Source organism: Gigantopelta aegis, chromosome 4, assembly GCF_016097555.1.
Source record: "Gigantopelta aegis isolate Gae_Host chromosome 4, Gae_host_genome, whole genome shotgun sequence".
NCBI lineage: Eukaryota > Metazoa > Mollusca > Gastropoda > Neomphalida > Peltospiridae > Gigantopelta > Gigantopelta aegis.
In genome coordinates, this window is record NC_054702.1 from 14,602,639 (window position 1) to 14,618,542 (window position 15,904).

A 15,904-nucleotide genomic window follows, 5' to 3' on the forward strand; every position below is an offset into this window, starting at 1 on the left:
ATTGTTTTTAAATTTTTTTTATTAAAAAGTATTATTATTTATTTATTTACATTTTTTTATATAACGATAATGTCGATGAACGAGAATACAAAAGATCTATACAAAACTTGCAAATGAAAATTATTCCATACATTTCCAACAGTGAATGCAATGAAAACAATATAAAGCCGACAAATAAAACCGACAAACAGGTGAGAAAAAGAAAATAAATTAGGTTACAATTAATTGTACTGACCACTAATTTTTATATAATCTAAATTTATTGCACCTTTAAAGTTGTTTCCGATTACCTCTCACCTTTATTATGACGTAGACGTTCCTAAACGGTAAACAAGGTTTGCGCATGCGTGCATCTCTTTAGCATTTGAATAGTACGACTATCGAATATTTATATACACAATCATTTAAAAGGATAAATTAGTTGATATAATTAAATTGATAGCTATAATTAAGTTGATAGCTATGATATCTTTGAAACTACCGCTTCAAAACTTCTAACTCTGTATGCAACTATGACGTAAGTGAAACATGTTTGCGCATGCGTTCCTATTATTCCAGTCACTTAGCAACATTGTTTCGTAATGAATCGAATTGTTTGCAATTTAGTACGATTGTATTAGACAAATTTGGTAAATTATTTGTTATAAGTTAGTAGTTACATTGTGTTTGAAACTTCTGCTTCAAAACTTGTAACCCATGGACCAACAGGAGGGAAGTTGGAGCATTGATATTCAGCAGGTAGGCCTAAGTCGGGGGATTTATCCAGAATTTTTCGTCAAGGTCCCATGTCCAATCGGATTGGGAAAATATACTTGGGATATTTTTCAGGTCACTGAATGATGCAGTACATCAGCCAAATTGAAAATTAACCAAACTGATCAAATTGAGCAAGCCTCATTACAGTTAAACCCTTTGCACTGTCATTTGTCATTATTAAAATAACTCCTTAGCTATCATTAAGCTTAAGAATTTATTTCCTGTTCCAAATAATTAGCCTTCAGACATGGACTTATGCAAAACCAACAAGCAAACTGGTACCGAACTGGGGAACACACCGGAGCTAACTGTATACCTAACTGTGAGAAGGACTATAAGTCTTAGACAGGAGGCCCATATTTAAAATAATTCTGATAAAACAAAATTATGATAAAGCTGACAATCATGTGGAAATGATTAAATTAAGACTGGTTGTCATGTTCATTTTGAAAATAAAAGAACACAACATTTTTTATATAGATTTAAATATATTAAATAAATTACATCAAATTTTTTAGTAAAAACAATAAAATTATACTATTAAATAATTTATAGTGATGTCACAAGAGTGCAATAGCAATTATGTAACTATCTATATTGTAAATCATGTGGACAATAATTTGAAATTATTCCCCAGCATGTAATGGCAAAAAACTACAACATCTTGTTGTTTTGAAGATTATTTTTAGGTTTAACTAGTGTACATTAATACAATACAATACGATACAATACAATACAATAACTTTATTTCCATGTTCATATATGTATAATAAAAACATAGTCTGGTTGACCAGCAAAAATAAAGTACATAAAATTAAACGCTAACATCAAAAAAACTAAACTACAACTCTTGTTTAATAAAGTACATGTAGTGTAACAGGTTCCATTGTCTTTTGTCTGTTCTTCGATATTTGGTTAATTGTATGGTTTACAAGGGTTCATTATTTTTACAGAGTCCTACGACAAGCATCAATGCATCCCATCTCAATCGAAAGAGGTAAGATGATTTAAAATCTCTTAACTCTGGTCTTATTTAAACCACTGAGGTCATTACAAGCTGAAGAAGACTTCTAGACTCAAATCTTTAATGATGTTACACATGCTTATAAATGTTAGGGTCTAGACTCAAATTTTTAATGACGTCATACATGCTTATAAGCGTTGGGGTCTAGACTCAAATATTTAATAATGTCACACATGCATATAAACTTCAGGGTCTAAAGTCTAATCTTTAATGACATCACACATGCTTATAAACTTTAGGGTCTAGACTCTAATCTGTAATGATGTCACACATGTTTATAAACTTTAGGGTCTAGACACAAATCTTTAATGATGTCGCACATGTTTATAAACTTTAGGGTCTAGACACAAATCTTTAATGATGTCACATATGCTTATAAACGTTAGGGTCTACACCACATATGCAATTTGTATGCATATCCATGACATTAAAGTTTCAAGATGTTAAAAACTTGAGTCTAGGCAAAGTTTTAAAAGCACGGGATGTGACCAATTTGTCTCAGGGCTGTTCCAAAGTTTATCATGTGGCAGAGGGAATGCCACATTTTTGTTTTAAATGTATATCAGTTGTTGATAAAGTAAAATGTATATATAAATTGCATCCTACCACCTACCCTCCTCCATGTTATCAGTTGTGAAACGGCCTTTGGGGTTAACATCTTCTTTACATATGCCACAAACTAGAAAACCTAATTTTTATCTATGGGAAAACAAATCTCATCATAAAAGGCTTTAAATATCGAATATTGTGGGTTTTGTCTAGGCAGTATAAAAAATGATTACCCATATGGTTAAAAATATCTTGCTATGTTTCAAAGTGATATGTCCCACTAGAACGCCAAGTGGGACGTAACACTTCATGACATCATTGATTGGTACACTACAACCTAAGCTTACAGGAATGTCAACCTAGCGAGTTGAGTGATATAAATTAAGATCGATTATAGGTAATAAATGTATAGGATATTAAACTCGCTACCATTTTGTATTATGTTTATGTCCCTCGTTTATTTCACTTGGGACATAAACATGATATGAAATGGAAGCTTGTTTAAGATCTGTAAGAATAAATTAAACCCACAAAAAAACCCCATTGTTGATTGGCAGCCAATGCATGCAGAGCTTTAGATCTCACTAATTTGGGCACTACAGGTTTATTGTCTTTTTAGGGTAGCAAATGTTAATAATAGCTGGTAAAGAGTTGTACATGTTCAGAAGGGCATTTCAAGGTATTTTAATATAATTACAGCTTAACATTCAATTACGGTCTAAAAATTTATCAAAGTACATTAAATGCAGTGTCTAATTTCAAATGATTTCAAACCCATAACCACTTAGTAGAGGCACTTATGATCTGTTTTATTTTTATTACATTCCCTCAAAATATTTTCTGGCAGGGAGGGGTGGTTAAACAGTCTACCTAAAAGTTCTTGCAGTTTATGGAGTTTTCAACAGATGGTTTTACTACAACTGTGACTATTGTATTCTTTAACTAAAATTCACCACATAAAATGTTTATTTTATCTTTGCATTTACTGGTAGTATGTTTATGAAGTTCTGCATGTGTTTCTCTATTAAAAGTACTTTTATAATGCATCCCTAAAAATTTGACATTCTAGTAACATTAAATTCGTGACAAATTTTGCTTCATCAGTTAAAATCATCAATATTATTGATAAGAATCACATACTTTTTGCTTCATCAATTATAATCATCAATGTTGTTGATATTAATCATTAACTGTTTGTTATAATCATCAATGTTGTTGATATTAATCATTAACTGTTTGTTATAATCATCAATGTTATTGATACTATCACATACTGTTTGTTATAATCATAAATGTTAGTTATACTAATCACATACTGTTTGTTATAATCATCAATGTTAGTTATACTAATCACATACTGTTTGTTATAATCATCAATGTTAATTATACTAATCACATACTGTTTGCTTCCAGGATGAATCTTATTGCTTTGGGCTTGTGTGTGTTGATTTTACTCATTTATCACAGTGTGAAACAGGTGAGAAACTATATGTGGATCGTCCTAGGCTCTAGAGCTCCTTTTTGGGGGAATCGCACATAAAAAATCAAACAGCCAACAAAGATTCAAATTGCATGTACTTTTACAACATATTAATTATCTAAATATTTCAGAAACAATGATACCAAGATGACTGCTTTGTGTTTTAAGTGTTATTCAGGATTTTCTGGTAACATAACATGGACTGATACAAAAGTAAACAGCTTTACATAATATTTTGTAGATTTATATAACTCAGAGTTGTGGAAATAACTTAAAACTCATCCAAACTAATGAATGATTAAACACGAAAACATATTATAATGGAAAATAATAAATTATTTGTTTATATCTTAACAGATGCAAATAAAATTTGTTCAACAAAATGTGAAGTTTTCTAAAAAAAAAAGAATTTAGAACTATTTAAACTCCTTTTTATTTGTTATCATGCAAAATTAATACATTTAAAACCTTTTGTTTACAACTATACCAACTATTTATGTTTCAAGATCTTTAATTAAAGGCTAGAACATTGTGACTGACAGATATACAACAGCTGTGTTCTAATCTGAAATAATTATGAAATATATTTACCAAATTTATCTTCAGATTACATATACATGTATTTGGATAATTTAGGTATTAGTAGCTTATGCTTTACGAGGCATCATAAAGCTTTAAAAATAGGGGAAACAATATTTGTTTAAAAATAACTCAGCACATTTTAAGTGTAAACATGGTATAATTTGTTTCTTTCTTTTTTTCTTTTTTTTTACAGGACTATTTTGACGTCATTATACCATCTTTTCTGAAAGGACCCCAAAGAGGTATGATTATTTTTAATTTTTAAGACTTTATAGTATTAATATCTAGTGTTTTCTTTTGTGAACATTAGATATTTGATAGAAGATAACAAATAGGTCCTTTCTACACTAGCACAGTGACTAACATTAGATATTTGATAGAAGATAACACATAGGTCCTTTCTGCACTAGCACAGTGACTAACATTAGATATTTGATATAAGATAACAGACAGGTCCTTTCTGCACTAGCACAGTGACTAACATTAGATATTTGATATAAGATAACAGACAGGTCCTTTCTGCACTAGCACAGTGACTAACATTAGATATTTGATATAAGATAACAGACAGGTCCTTTCTGCACTAGCACAGTGACTAACATTAGATATTTGATATAAGATAACAGACAGGTCCTTTCTGCACTAGCACAGTGACTAACATTAGATATTTGATATAAGATAACAGACAGGTCCTTTCTGCACTAGCACAGTGACTAACATTAGATATTTGATATAAGATAACAGACAGGTCCTTTCTGCACTAGCACAGTGACTAACATTAGATATTTGATATAAGATAACAGATAGGTCCTTTCTGCACTAGCACAGTGACTAACATTAGATATTTGATATAAGATAACAGACAGGTCCTTTCTGCACTAGCACAGTGACTAACATTAGATATTTGATATAAGATAACAGACAGGTCCTTTCTGCACTAGCACAGTGACTAACATTAGATATTTGATATAAGATAACAGACAGGTCCTTTCTGCACTAGCACAGTGACTAACATTAGATATTTGATATAACAGAAGATAACAGTGACTAACATTAGATATTTGATATAAGATAACAGACAGGTCCTTTCTGCACTAGCACAGTGACTAACATTAGATATTTGATATAAGATAACAGACAGGTCCTTTCTGCACTAGCACAGTGACTAACATTAGATATTTGATATAAGATAACAGACAGGTCCTTTCTGCACTAGCACAGTGACTAACATTAGATATTTGATATAAGATAACAGATAGGTCCTTTCTGCACTAGCACAGTGACTAACATTAGATATTTGATATAAGATAACAGATAGGTCCTTTCTGCACTAGCACAGTGACTAACATTAGATATTTGATATAAGATAACAGATAGGTCCTTTCTGCACTAGCACAGTGACTAACATTAGATATTTGATATAAGATAACAGACAGGTCCTTTCTGCACTAGCACAGTGACTAACATTAGATATTTGATATAAGATAACAGATAGGTCCTTTCTGCACTAGCACAGTGACTAACATTAGATATTTGATAGAAGATAACAGATAGGTCCTTTCTGCACTAGCACAGTGACTAACATTAGATATTTGATAGAAGATAACAGATAGGTCCTTTCTGCACTAGCACAGTGACTAACATTAGATATTTGATAGAAGATAACAGATAGGTCCTTTCTGCACTAGCACAGTGACTAACATTAGATATTTGATAGAAGATAACAGATAGGTCCTTTCTGCACTAGCACAGTGACTAACATTAGATATTTGATAGAAGATAACAGATAGGTCCTTTCTGCACTAGCACAGTGACTAACATTAGATATTTGATATAAGATAAACAGATAGGTCCTTTCTGCACTAGCACAGTGACTAACATTAGATATTTGATATTTGATATAAGATAACAGATAGGTCCTTTCTGCACTAGCGCAGTGACTAACATTAGATATTTGATAGAAGATAACAGATAGGTCCTTTCTGCACTAGCGCAGTGACTAACATTAGATATTTGATAGAAGATAACAGATAGGTCCTTTCTGCACTAGCGCAGTGACTAACATTAGATATTTGATATAAGATAACAGACAGGTCCTTTCTGCACTAGCACAGTGACTAACATTAGATATTTGATAGAAGATAACAGATAGGTCCTTTCTGCACTAGCACAGTGACTAACATTAGATATTTGATATAAGATAACAGATAGGTCCTTTCTGCACTAGCACAGTGACTAACAATTGTTAGTAATTTGGTGGCTATAGTCTTTCTTTGATTGCTCAGTGAACAATGTATCACTTATTTCATAAACATTTAACAGTAAACATTAATTAACAGTACAGACCTCCCTTAGTTGCTTTGGGACCTACACAGTTCACAATTTGGTGGCATTGTAAACTTTTATTTTTTAAACTTTTATTTTAAACCATGAAAGTGTTTGGAACAGTTTATCAGAAAAAGTAAACAAAGTTGAAAGTACCAGATTCATTTGGCAGTTCATTGCCACAAAAGAAGTGTGTTTCAAAACATATAATGAAGAAACAACTTCATTGTATTGACTTATACGTTTATGACTTCGATAAAAGGTGCTTCATGATGGAAAAAAGAACTCTGTTGGTAAGGACGGTGCTATTAACAATATCTAAAGGAATATTCCTCACTCTGTAGCTACCCGTATTGTTTTGTAATTCAATTTTTAAACTACATATTATTTAACATTTTCTTGGTTAGAATATCAGTGTGTCCATATTTTATGTATTTCTGCCATGTCCATGCAATTTACGTAAACACAATATATTCATGATAAACATTTTAAATGTTTTAACTTTTTCGACAAAAATACAGTACAAAAGTGAATGGAAAATACATCACTCCTGAAAATCAAGAATCTGGATAGAGTTGGAATATTTAAAAAAACAAAAAAAACAAAAGGAAACCAAAAAGCTTCTTGTCAAACTGATTGTTGGAAAACATGTTGGGCATTTTGAGTGGCATTTGAGCCTTGAGCACTTTTTTTTCCTTTTTTTTTTTTTTAAGAAATGAATGTTTTGTCTGACACAGAACAGCCCACCATGTTTTCTGGAGACCTAGATGACCTGCCTGACCTGGTTGTTGACAGTATTATTGGGAGAGTCATCACTGTAGATGGTGTTCCATACATGTGGCGACCAAGGGCATCTCAGGACAATTGCTACAAGACCTGTAAAGATGAAACACACATTGAATGTGATCATTACTTCTTTGACAAAGTTGGTCACAAGTGCTATATGTTTGGGAAGAATTCTAGAAGTAAGTACAGTTGTTGCCATCTGATGAAATTGGATCTTGCATAAACCAGATTTGTTTGTCAGGCAGTGATGTCACTGATCTGGGGATAATAAATAAAAAAATTAAAATCTGAGAAATGGAGACAGTATTATATTGATCCCCACCCCCACCCATCATCAATACTTGTTTTAGGCCTAAACTCGGTACTGCAAACACAGCATTCAACAGGCCACAAATACATTGATACCATCACCACACTGTTGAATGAAATAGTTTTGGGTTTTCTTGCATACTATGATATCACAGCACTAAAACACAGACAATATGTCCTGAAAAATTGATCTGTTGCTAGGAAAAGATAGCAAAATCTTTCACCGAAGCTCTCTGCTGACACCGGTAATAAATCTAGTTATGTGATAATGCCTCTAGATGCCATTCATCTGACTACGCCACTACATTCACCTGCTTTTTTGGTGATGATTTTTACAGAGCCTGTCACAAGATCAGACCTACCAGTGGATCAACAACAAACACAGGTACAATTATTTTGTCTAAGTTTCATCGGTTATGTTATTTTATGTTATGCTAGAAAAATTTGTCTGACCTTAGGGCTAGATAAATCTGTCCGACCCGAGGGCTAGACGATTTCTACATACACGTGACATTACAACTCATGATTTACAACGATTGACGTCATAACTCATGGTTTTCAGAATTTCCATTTCACGTTGTATCATTATTTTAAAAATATTTAAACAAATTAATATTTTCAACTTTATATTTATTGGTAAGTTGTTACATTTTTATGTCGTTGCATGAGGTGGACTATATATATATATAGATTAATTTTTTTCCTCCGCGTATGATTAAATGTGTTTGTAGGTAAAATGTTTAGGCCTACATCTCGTTCTACAATAAATAAATCGTCACTTACAAAATTAATGTTATGTTACTGAAATTAAATGGGCAAGAAAAAGAATCAATCACCGTTGTGAGGTATAGATACGGCAATTCCAACCCTCGGGACAAAATGTTTTTGTAAGGGCCTCGGTAAACCTTGGCCCTCACAAAAAACCTTTTGTCCCTCAGGTTGGAATTGCCTTATCTATACCTTACAACAGTGATAGATTCTATTAGTACAAATTAGGATATATTGATTCTGATTGGATTGTCATTGTTGATGTGAATGAGTGGTTTGTTTCTTCTGCAAAAGACTACCAATAAAAAAAATTCATCCATCCATCCATCCATCCATTCATCAATCAATCTTCAGGATTCATCCATTCATCTATGGATTCATCCATCTATGCATCCATCCATCCATTTCATCTTCTAAACCATTACTCCTGTTTAGCCATCCCATAAATTATCCATCCATTCATAACTTGGCATATTTGCATTGTGAAAATCACGATCCTTCACCCTCCCCCACCTAATTTTTTATTTTTTAAAATTATTATTCTGTTATTGAGAGTTGGGTAACATATTAACGTACCTATATCCAATTAAGGTTCAATCACATCTTTCCTGGACACAATATCTGACTTCTGTCTTTAAACCCCTGCGCGTGCTGTAACCTCACCGTGGTGCAGGGGTGTAACATTCTCTGAGAATGGCCAATACAGCACAAATTGAAGTTTAGAGTAAAATTCGGTGTCCGTAAAATTCTGTGATATTTGTATTTGTATTTTTGCACAGTTCTTTACACTGTTTTTGTTTAAATCTTGAATTTTTATATTGATGTTGATCATCACTTTATTTATTTGCATTACCATAGTTTGACACCCAATAGCCGATGTATTTTTCGTGCTGGGGTGTCGTTAAACATTCATTCATTCATTCATTCATTCATTCTGTCTTTAAAATAGCCCAAATGAAGAAAAGACAGCTTGCTATTTTATGGATTATGAAGTTCAGTAGTACATGCATATGAATATAGTTTTTAAATTTTTTTTTATTTAAATGTTTTTCAGAATAACGTTTATACAGTGAAAAGAATCAAAAGAGGTAGGGTAATTTAAAAGATATTACTATGAAATACAGTTTGTTTTTATTGTATGTTTGCTGGAAGGTTGGGTGTACACATTTAATAGATAGGTCACTGAAGTGAATAACTTATATTTACATGTTTACCAGGTTATAATTGTTTATGCTAATATTTTATTTAAAGTCTAATATTTTGTAAGAATATGCTGATCTCGGCTTCTACGACTGTCCAGTTGTTAGTCTGGGCACTACTCAGTTCTTGTATACAACCAACTCCTACATCCAATCAGTTGTTAACCTGAGCACACCCATCGTAAGTCAGGAGTTGGGAAAAGTATAATGCAACCATGGAGTTGTCGAGATTATACTCTAGCTTTTGATACTGTTTGTTGCAAGACAATTCTTCTATTGTCGATGTGCCTTATTCATTTCCCTTTTTTTTTTGGGGGGGGGGGGGGTGTGTGTGTGACATAACCCAGTCGTAAAGCACCCACTTGATGCGCAGTCGGTCTGGGATCAATCCCCCTTGGTGGACCCATTGGGCTATTTCTTAACCATATGTCTGATGCCATATAACCGTAAATAAAATGTGTTGAGTGCGTCGTTAAATAAAACATTTCCTTCCTTCCTTTTTTTTTTTAAAGAAATTAATATCCCATCTGACACAGAACAGCCCATCATGTTTTCTGGAGACCTAGATGACCTGCCTGACAACGTTATTGCCAGTATTTCCAGGAGAGTCGTCACTGTAGATGGTGTTCCATACATGTGGCGACCGAGGGGATCTCAGGACAATTGCTTCAAGACCTGTAAAGATGAAACACGCATTGACTGTGTCCGTTACTTATTTGACAAAGTTAGTCAGAAGTGCTATATGTTTGGGAAGAATTCTAAAAGTAAGTACAGTTGTTGCCATTTGATGAAATCGGATCTTGCATAAACCAAATTTGTTTCATTACTGGCCAAATATGTTTCTGAATATTTGTTGTTTCAAGTCAGTGTATAAAAATACTGAGTAATTTAGATGAGTTGCGTGGGTGGGTGATTGGTGAGGGTGGTTGGGGAGTGACTGGAGAGGTGTTTAGACAGATAACATACACTAATCAATTAGCTTGGATAACATTTACTGGCAATCAACTTGTAGTTAACGCTACAGATATGTAAAACTTCACACTGATCACTATTGATTCCATGGAAAGGGAAACAACTACATTTTTTGTTTGGCAAAAGAGAACTGAAAATATTAACCTTTTAGCCATGGTCTTGCCTACTATACTAGATATGGATGAAACAAAATAACTAGCACATTAATTCATAATATGATAATTCATAATATAACGTATAAATATTCCTCCATTAAATCCTGTATGTTTTATAAACATTGCTTTGATTTTCTTTAAAAAAAAAAAAAATCTGTAGTTTTAAAAATATTGCTTTTGTTTCTACTTTTTTTCAGAATCCGTAAGCTTCAATTCGTTGTATCAGAGAGAGAAGCTACCGGAAATGTTTTTCGGGGGTCTCAAGGATCTACCCCAGAGAGTGCGGGACAGTCTGGCAGGAACCGTGGTGTCGTTTGGAGGGCTTTCTCACATCTGGTTGTCCAGAGTTGACCAGGAAGGATGCTACTCGGCCTGTAAAGATGAGAAGCTGATTGTGTGTGTTCAGTACTTCTTTGATACAAGTGGGCACAGGTGTTTCCTCATGGGAAAGATAAGTGCAAGTAAGCAGTAGTCCTAATATACGTCTAAATCAGACCTTGCCATCATAACAGTTGAGGGGTGTGATTAAAGGTACCATGTCAAAGATGCAATAATGGCTGTTCCCACCAAAAATATTTATTAATGTTTGCTGTGAAACATAAACTTTATACCTTCAGCTATTGGCCTATAAAAATTACAAGTAAATAATTCCATTTCTTGTAGAATTTTATTTATTTTAGGGGAGAATCTTGAGAGTGTCACACACATTAACTAGTGACGTCACTTTTTTTATGCGTACACATTCAACACACTAAATTTGCCCAGCATTCTTTGCGGTCAACTAACGAAAGAAACAAACCAGGTCATATTTAGCCACAAATTATTTGGGAAACCCCTCTTGTCATCCAGTGCAAGACTTCAAAATTATTCTTCTAGAGTTAATTATGGAAAGATTATGCGTGGGATTGATTAATTTATAGTTATTTATTATAAATAAATGTGAAAATAACAAAATACTATAGTTACAACTTTGACATAGCCCCTTTAATTGTTCCCATAACTTAGATTACAGGAAAGGCTCGAAAGCCATTTAATGCTTTCAGTGTGATGGCATGCTGCTCACCATCAATTTAATTACATTGAGGACGGGATCATGTGCTGTGCACCACTGTTAGTTTGACATCATGAAAATGTGTAGTGCATGACATCATTCCAGCACAGACACTAGAAGGTTAAGATTTATATAGGGAATAACTGCGAAAGTTAGAATAGCGAATGCAGCGAGGCCATATCCTGCGAAAGTTAGAATAGCGAATGCAGCGAGGCCCATATCTTAAGACCGTAACCTGTTATTTCTTTTATCCTGCAATCCTACAGGAATACCGTATATCTTCGCCTGTAAGTCGATCTCGGCTATAAGTCGAGTCCCTAATTTCAAGCCCTGAAAACATTTTTTTTATTGACCCGTTTATAAGTCGACCCATGAAAAACAACTTATAAATATTGAAGTATTTCTTATTTTCAGCACATGAGAACAATAATGTACAATATTTGAGCAAAAGAAAATTATTTTACAAACTTCGGTTTTCACGTTTTGTACATCCGTAACATCGCAATTATGAATCAAACTACATGGCGTCAAAACGAAATATTCCCTTAATAGATAGTGAAAGCTGTTTGACTGTTACCGTATGGCACTGTACAGCATGGTTTTGTGCACAAACAACAACTTTATTTATAAACACTGACAACAGATCACTACGATAAAACTGAAAGTACATGTATCATCATCGGTTTATCACATGTTTTGCCGCCATATTAATACATGTAAGAGGGATAACTTTGGAAAGTACACTGGTTTTTGTACCAAATGATGTGTGTCCCTATTACTCTAGTGAACTGCAGAGATCAGTCTGTTATTTTAACCTTTAGACTACTGGATTAATTTTTAACAAAAACCACGTTGAGTGGGTACAAGTTTATAATTTTTACTCACATATATTCACTTAAATGTTTCATAAATACATGAAATAAAGTTCATATATGAATCGGTAAGTATTATTTTCGTGTCTTTTTTTGTAATTTTTATTATTTTAGATTGGCTAATGGTGATTAAAATTAGGCAAAAAATTGAAAAAGTTGCGTTTACTTACGGGCATTTGTGGCCAGCTGTCCAGTATTTATGTCCATTATTCCCTATAACAGTGGTTTTCTGACCAGAATTTTTTTTAAAACCCGAACTACGATTCATATTGCAATATTTGGTAATTTTCATTGTTGGTAAAACGATCAAATTTATTATCAAATTAGCTGTTACAATCAGCTATCGATCCCTGAAAATTACCGCGACGTGCCGCCATTGTTGTCAAGTGAAAATACTTGCTGAAAACCACTTTTTGAACTCAAAATTTCAAGGTATTTTCAGTTGAAAAAAATCAAAACAAAAACCACCATTTTGAAAAAAAATCTTTTTTCTTTAATTATATTTCCGTTTCCGGTGAGTGTCGTGTGCAAAACGGCGGGAAATATGAATTGGGGAATGCACTGTATACAGTGTACAGTATATCGACTGACGTGACGTCGGGCGAGATATCTCGCCTGCAGTAGTCAGAAGGTTAAGGGAAAGCTCAGTAATATTCATGAAGTTAATCACCGACAAAACATTGTTTGAACAACCATTAATGCCAGTGACCAGATTTCAAAATAATCTCAGGCAACAGGTAGTTAGTATTGTTTACATTTTTGCTATTAGTGATGACTGTTATTTTAATTAAGTGGACTCTTGTCTTGGCATGTGAGTGAGATGGCACGCCTTCTCGCATAACCAAAACCGTTGTAATGGCAAAAAAAAAAGGTTATAAAAAATAAATGTGTCAAATTAACATATTTGAGTATAAATACAGGGCATACTTCAACAATAAAACTTGTAAAATAATCCCCAAAACGGTAATATTTTTGGGTGAAATTTTTTTACCCTGTTATAAGTCGACCCCCCAAGTTATAAAATAAATTTTGGGTGAAAAATTTTTGACTTATAGGCGAAGATATACGGTAGTAGGAAAATCATTATTTAATCCATTTTTGTATATGCAAATCAAGTATTATTAACCTAGCAAGGTTTTTGCCATATGAAGTCATACAAGATACATGACGTCATTCTTTGTAAGATGCTGGCTACATTCTATCACATTGAAAAAGCTTTTCTAAACTCTTAATTCATAAATAAATATACATATTTTGTATTGTTATCACAAACTAAAAATTATTTGTATTTACTATACTAAAACAAATGATTTAACCTTTAGACTACTGGAGTGTCGTGTGCAAAACGGCGGATAATATGAATTGGGGAATGCACTGTATACAGTATGTCGACTGACATGACATTGGGCAAGATATCTTGCCTGCAGTACTCAGAAGGTTAAAGAGTATGTTTTTTGAAAATCTAATCTGAAATACTTCCGAGTCAAGTCGGTCTTACGTCAAGTGACCTATATTTTAGGTCAGTGATCGAAAATATAGATTTATCGTCGTCATATCTTGCCAATGAATACAGTGATTGTGGGATAAAAGATATTAAACAAGCTTCCATTTTGTACTCTTGTATGTACTCTTGTTTTATTTTTATTTTAGAAAAGGATACCTTTCGTCAAATAAAAATCGAACCCAAACCCTTTTTGGGAAAACTGGAAGACATACCTCCAAGAATTATGGAAAGTGCATCAGGAATGGTGATAACCTTTGGAGGTATCGTTCACCTTTGGCGGCCTAGGGCTTCCAATGAAGACTGCTACAATGCGTGTAAAAATGAAGAACTTATTAATTGTGTGAGCTATTACTTTGACGGACTCACTCTCAAGTGTATTATGATGGAGAAGAGTTACACTAGTAAGTAGTAAATTGTCTATTCCTCATACCAGGCTTCACTAAAAGTACTTTTTGTCAGTCATTTCAGTTTGGTTTGATGTAGAGAAAAAAAACCCCAAGAAATCTGGTTTGTAAATATTTTTTTTAAAAGTATTTGCAGTTTGTGAAAACATTGGTTAAAACAAATTAAACAGCAGTAATCACCCATAATGAAGAATGTCGGTTGCTTTATTTTAATCCTTCATACATACAAAATTGATCTCAAATTAGAGACATATTAATAAAAGAATAATCAAATATCAAATATAAGCTAATTATAAAAAATTTATTTTACACTCCATGACCAATGTGTTTATAAACTGCATGTAAAAATAGAACAATTTTATATTTTCAAAACATGTTTTCTTTTCATTTTACAACAAACAAAATTGAAATACCGTATATCTTCGCCTATAAGTCGAATTTTTTTCACCCAAAAATTATTTTATAACTTGGGGGGTCGACTTATAAGAGGGTAAAAAAAATTCACCAAAAAATATTACTGTTTTGGGGATTATTTTACAAGTTTTACTGTTGAAGTATGCCATGTATTTATACTCAAATATGTTAATTTGACACATTTATTTTTTATAACCTATTTTTTTTGGCATTAGAACGGTTTTGGTTATGCGAAAAGGCGTACGATCTCAATCACATGCCAAGACAGCAGTCCACTTAGTTAAATTAACAGTCATCACTAATAGTAAAAATGTAAACAATACTAACTACCTGTTGCCTGAGTTTATTTTGAAATCTGGTCACTGGCATTAATGGTTGTTCAAACAATGTTTTGGCAGTGATTAACTTCATGAATATTACTGAGCTTTCCCTTAAAATAGACTGATCTCTGCAGTTCACTATCTAGAGCAATAGGGACACACATCATTTGGTACAAAAACCAGTGTACTTTCCAGAGTTATCCTCCTTACATGTATTAATATGGCGGCAAAACGTGATACTTTCAGTTTTATCGTAGTGATCTGTTGTCAGTGTTTATAAATAAAGTTGTTGTCTGTGCACAAAACCATCTGTACAATACTATACAGTAACAGTCAAACAGCTTTCACTCTCTACTAAGGGAATATTTTGTTTTGATGCTATGTAATAATGATAGTTTGATTGGAATAGTCTGATTATATTGCGATGTACAAAA

The 15,904-nt window shown here is 33.0% G+C and overlaps 1 protein-coding gene across 2 annotated transcripts in view; it reads left to right on the top strand.

Moving 5' to 3' along the window:
- Positions 1-358: 358 nt before the first annotated feature.
- Positions 359-15,904, top strand: part of LOC121372694 — a 56,854-nt gene continuing 41,308 nt past the window's right edge. Inside the window, exons 1-10 of one of the 2 annotated variants that reach the window (XM_041499155.1) lie at positions 359-738; positions 1,710-1,753; positions 3,743-3,806; positions 4,585-4,633; positions 7,430-7,681; positions 8,150-8,196; positions 9,634-9,667; positions 10,291-10,542; positions 11,103-11,366; positions 14,479-14,733. In XM_041499155.1, the coding sequence (XP_041355089.1) occupies positions 697-738; positions 1,710-1,753; positions 3,743-3,806; positions 4,585-4,633; positions 7,430-7,681; positions 8,150-8,196; positions 9,634-9,667; positions 10,291-10,542; positions 11,103-11,366; positions 14,479-14,733 (1,303 nt within the window). In that variant the 5' untranslated portion in view covers positions 359-696. The remainder of the gene's footprint in view (positions 739-1,709; positions 1,754-3,742; positions 3,807-4,584; positions 4,634-7,429; positions 7,682-8,149; positions 8,197-9,633; positions 9,668-10,290; positions 10,543-11,102; positions 11,367-14,478; positions 14,734-15,904) is intronic. The other variant, XM_041499156.1, reaches the window with a different exon arrangement.